The sequence below is a fragment of the Myotis brandtii genome, unplaced genomic scaffold (genome assembly GCF_000412655.1).
Source record: "Myotis brandtii unplaced genomic scaffold, ASM41265v1 scaffold345, whole genome shotgun sequence".
Taxonomy (NCBI): domain Eukaryota; kingdom Metazoa; phylum Chordata; class Mammalia; order Chiroptera; family Vespertilionidae; genus Myotis; species Myotis brandtii.
In genome coordinates, this window is record NW_005363283.1 from 1693270 (window position 1) to 1698810 (window position 5541).

Genomic DNA, 5541 nt, shown 5'->3' on the forward strand with positions numbered 1-5541 from the left:
AAACTTAAACTATATAGATAGGTACATTGTTATTAACTTAATTAGGGTACTCCTAAGGCTTAGGAAGAGCCACACTCAAGGGGCCAAAGAGCCGCATGTGGCTCGCGAGCCACAGTTTGCCGACCATGGAATTAGCAGAAGTGCCAGGCTCACCTGCCAAGTGTGTGTGGGAAGAGGGGCAGCACTAGCTGCCAGTTCATTGACAAAGGCTCTACCCAGCTTATATCATCTATAACCTCAAGCAAGTCACACAATCTCTCTGAACCTTAGTTTCCCCTAAAAATGGAGATATTAACACTTACCTGAGGCTTGTTAGGAGAATTAGTGTAATGAGCACATGGCTCATCTTAAATAAAGAATAGCTGTTAAATCTGGTGTTAGACATTTTTAGGGCTTGCCAAATTTTCTGTTTTTTATTTCCTTCCAGGCACAGGCCTCCCATGAATGAAGCATGGCTCCATAACTTCCTTTGGCCAGTGAAGTGGATGGAAATAGAAAGGATAAGTGTCCTTGCTGGGCCAAAGCACTGAAGAGCAGGGTGGTGTGTTTTTCTACACTCTCTTCCCCTGACACAGCAATTTGGAAGCTCAAGTTGAGATGGCAGCTAGTCCCATGCCAATTCTAGATAGGGAAAAACTGTCACACCTTGTTGATAGGGTGATAAAATTGTAAGCAAGGCTTAAAAACATCTTAACAGAGGAATTCCAACTCAATGTAAACAAAGAAAAGCCACCAGGAAGACTGATGGCTAAGTCAAGCCATCCAGTCTTGCAAAAACTCCCAAACAATGAGTGGAGAAAGTGGTAAACATTCAGCATATCTTTTTCTTTGTCTGAATTAACTATGAATTCTATTTTTCACTTTCAAGCACCATAAAATTAATGATATTAAATCTAACCTTGCCTTGGCCAGTTTGGCTCAGTGGATAGAGTGTCGGCCTGCGGGCTGAAGGGTCCCACGTTCGATTCCAGTTGGGGGCATATGCCCGGGTTGTGGGCTTGGTCCCCAGTGGGGGGCATGTGGGAGGTGGCTGATAGAAGGTTCTCTCTCATCGATGTTTCTGTCTCTCTCTCCCTCTCCCTTCCTCTCTGGAATCAATAGAGATGTATTAAAGAAAACAACAACACCTAACTTTATAGGGAAGTATGAGAAGAGGATCTAACCTGGTCTGGGGTTCAGGTAAGGTCTGCTGAAGAAATAATATTTAAGCTGAGACCTGAAGGAGGAAAAGGAGGAGTTAGCCAAGGAGAAAGGAAGGGAAAGCATATGCAAAGGCAGGAAAGAACACTGTAAGTCTGGGTAAGTTGGGTATGGCCACAACATACGAATGAGGAAAAGGTACTAGAGCTAAGGCTGAGAACCAGCCAGTGTGGCTCAGTTGGTTGTGCATCATCCCATGGTCCAAGTCACTGGTTTGATGCCCAGGTTTAAGGCTTGATCCCCAGTAGGGAGCATGCAGGATACAGCTGATCAATGTTTCTATCTCCCTCTTCCTTCCTCTCTCTAAAACTTAACCACTGTGCAACATTGCCCAGGCTCTATCATATCTTTTCATTCCTCTAAGTCTTTCTTAAGCCTCCGCCATGAAAAATACCTTTCACATCTTTTTTGCCAGGACATTTTCTATTCAATCTTCAAAGCCCAAATTAAATGTCATTTCTCAGTAGCTTTCACTGAGTTTAGGCAGAATTATTTGCCCTTTCCTCTGTGTTCCTGCAGCTCTGTGTTCATACATTTGTTTTTAAGAGCAGCCATCATATTGTATTTTACATGCCTGCTTCTCACACTAGACTGGAGCTCCCTGAGCCCAGGGCCTCTGAATTATTTCATTTTGTTCTCCTAGAAGCAAGACCATTGAACTTGCTTGGTTGATCTCCAGCTTGGGGCGGTGGACAAGGATGAGGCTAGATATTTAAATAGGAAAGCATAATTGACATAGTGGTGTTCCGTGAAGAAATGGGAGTGAATATATCACTGGAGGGGGGTGGCTAGAGAACACAAATAGTAGGTAGTAGTGGGCTAAATCTTGGGGAATGCCTACATTTAGCCAATAGGATGAGGATTATATGGACATGAGAATCCTGCTTTGTCATAGCAATTATCCATTAAAATGTTTTTAGTCAGAGGATACCATGTGCCACTCACTATTTAGACACTGAAAATAGATCAATAAACAAGGCAAACAAGATCTCTGCTTTCATAGAGCTTACAGTCCAATAGGGATACATAGTTTTGCTCAGGGAAAGAGGAAGGTTAATAGTTTCAAATGTTGTAAAGATTTTGAGGAGGATAAATACTTCAGTGGTCTTGGAATTTGAAAATTGGAAGGTGAAGGAGCCATGCAGCCAGTTTCATTCCAAAGATAATGACCAAGAGTTGTGATGGAAGGGAAGTCAGAGATTCAGATGGTAAAATATGAAAGAAGAGGATAGAACTTTCTGGAATTTAGTAGGCCCTTGAAATGCTGAAAATGAAGCAGTTGCTATAATCAGATAATGTAAGCTTCAAAAGAGAGGAGGTTTAACACAAGCATTAAAAACATGATTTGGGGTAACGAAGCATCTAAAGAGTTTATTGACCCCTTCTCTTCACGTGGAAGTGAAAGGAGAGTTTCCAGGGCAGTGAGGAACCCCAGGGAGGGTTAATCAATAAGAAGCTCAACTTCAGCCATTTACTGTTCTATAAACCAGAGAGTGCCTAGTCATGATCTTAGGAATTTTGTCCACCTGAGTTCTTGTTAAAATTTTGGTTTCTAGTGGTATGATATGGATTCCTCAGGAATATTGCACTGTTGTAGAACTGCCATGCCTAGCCTTTACAGCAAACACAAATGCTACAGTTAATTACTAGACATAGCAAGCCAGATCCGGAAGGAATCTTCACAATCAGGCTGTCCACAGCCTGTAATTTTCAGAAGGGGAAACAAAGGCTCAGAGAATGCAACCCATGAGGTGGTCGAGAACTGATATTCCAGCCTGTGTTCTCTAGTTTAATACCCTGTTCTCTCAGGGCATCTGCGTGGTGCCCAGCAATACGATTATTTTCCACATGTGCTCTGACATGAAGAAGGTTGCTATTGGGTGGCAATTGTTCATAAATCTCTCGAGTTTCTGCATGTCTCAGGAGAGCTTTTGTTATTTGTCTCTGACCCAATAGTCTTGCATACTCTGCTAGAATCTGTGAAACTGTGTGAGGCTACCTTGTAACCCACAGAGTAAAACCTCAGACACTTCACAAGTTCCAAGCAGTGGTTTCAAGAAGCAGTTAAGAGTATTTTGTGGGACAGGCATCTTGTGGTCAAATTAAAGAAAAGCTGAGGCAAAACAAGCAAAAACAACAACAACAACAACAACAAAAACACACCCCCCCCACACACACTTAAAATATAAAAAAATAAAAATAAAAAAGCAGTTTCTTTTTGGTCACATCCTTTAAAAAATTAAAGAGCATTATTAATTGCTCCTGTATGTGAGCATGGGGTGGGGTGGAGTGTGCTAAATTTTAAGAATTATTTTCATAGGAAACCTCTTTCTCTCCCCTGCCCTGTAGAATACCTATTAACATTGGAAAGAACAATAGAATAAAAATTAGTAGCAAGCCATTTTGAAAGCCAGAGTAAAATGTAATAAGAACAAGGCTGGAAATGCAGTTGACGGGGATAGTTTTCACATCCCTTGAAAATTAGAATAAGATAGGTTAGCAAATATGCTAGCACCACCTACAGCATCCCTTTGCAGGCATGCCCAAACCAAGCAATTTTTTATTTTAAAAAATATTTTTATTTATTTCCGGGAGGAAGGGAGAAGGAGTGAGATATAGAAACATCAATGATGAGAGAAAATCAATGATCTGCTGCCTCCTGCATGTCCCCCACTGGGGATCGAGCCCACAACCCGGGCATATTTCCTGACTGGGAATTGAACTGTGACCTCCTGGTTTAAAGGTTGATGCTCAACCAGCTGGGTCAAACCAAACTATTTAATGGGATTTTGCTTATGGGTCAGATTTTAGAGCAAGAAGGGGTCTTAGAGACAATGCTAACTCTCTCATTTTACACATGCAATACTGAGGCCCAGCAAGAAGAAGGCACTTAGGATCATCCAATTCATTAGTGGCAAATGATGAGAATACATCTAAGTGTTCTACATTACTCATTAGTGTTCCTCACACACTCTTTGTTTTCATGTTTCCTATGTAACGAGTTTGTAACTCAACCTTAATTTCTCTGAAAGCAAATATTATTTGTTCTACTTAAAAGCTCCTACTACAGTGTAACAACCTATTGAATATCTACCCTATTCACTATAGTCACTGTGCACATCCAGCACTGCCCCTCACAAATTTCTGCTGTGATGAAAATGCTTCATATTTGCACTGTCAAACATGGGCACCATAAGATAGATATCTATATCTATATCTCTATATCTCTATATCTATATCTATATATCTATATCTATCTAAGTCTATATATAACTACATATCTATCTATATCTATACATCTGTCTATATCTATCTACCTATATACTATCTATATCTATGTCTATGTCTGTCTTTATCTATATTTATGATGAGAGAGAATCATGTATCAGCTGCCTCCTGCAAATCCCCCACTGGGGATTGAGTCCACAACCGGGCAATGTGCCCTTACCAGAATTGAACCTGGGACCTTTCAGTTCGCAGGCGGACGCTCTATCCACTGAGCCAAACTGGCTAGGGCTTTCCGTGTACTTTTTAATTAATTAAAATGTACATTTAAGCAGACACATTTGGCTAGTGGATACTGTAAAGAGCAACTGTAGTGACCATAGATGCTACAGTGTCTTTCATAGGACTGAATCTGAGTAGGAATTAACAGTCAAGGCTGGAATCTAAATTCCATTTATCCATTTTGTTGATGTATGACAAACTGCCATGATCGTGGCACAATCATCAGGCCCTATTCATTTATTCAACAATTAACAAACACTAGAAAGACCAGGCCTTGAATGGGAGAGGGAGCACTAGATATCCTGCTGACCGTTAAAAAGGGGCGGGGCCTAACGGCTGGAATGGGCTGCGCGGGGCATACCACGCATGCGTCAGCGCCCAAGAGCTTGTTGGGTGAAGGGCTGTTGGCAGCGAGGCGTCGTTTGAGCTAGTCAGCAGCGGAGCCATGCCTTCCGAAGGGAGATGTTCGAGAGGGAAGACCAGGCCGAGAACCAAGGCTCTGAGAGGGACACGCATAAGGCTGGTCAGATGTGACGAGTCCTATGCTGCCGAAAACCCGGTGGTGAGGTCGCATCTCAGCGACAGCATCAATCTTGGGCGCCATCCCATCATGGCTGCCACACCTCAGCCCGGCTCGCAGGCGTCCCTGCGCGGCCTGGGAGCTGAGAGGCGCAGGTCTCTGATGAACATGTGGGCCGAAAATCGCTTGGTCCTGTTTCTGCTCACCATCCTTCTCATGACACTGCTGTGCTACCATTTGGGTTTCAGTGAGTATTCACTCTGGGGAGGCCACCAGGGTAGGGGTGCGCGGGCGCCCCATGGCAGCCACCTCCC

The 5541-nt window shown here is 42.8% G+C and overlaps 1 protein-coding gene across 1 annotated transcript in view; it reads left to right on the forward strand.

Moving 5' to 3' along the window:
• The first annotated feature begins 5317 nt into the window (after positions 1–5317).
• FMR1NB (fragile X mental retardation 1 neighbor) overlaps positions 5318–5541 on the forward strand; it is a 22544-nt gene continuing 22320 nt past the window's right edge. Inside the window, exon 1 of the mRNA XM_014544011.1 lies at positions 5318–5474. Within this exon, the coding sequence (XP_014399497.1) occupies positions 5318–5474 (157 nt within the window). The remainder of the gene's footprint in view (positions 5475–5541) is intronic.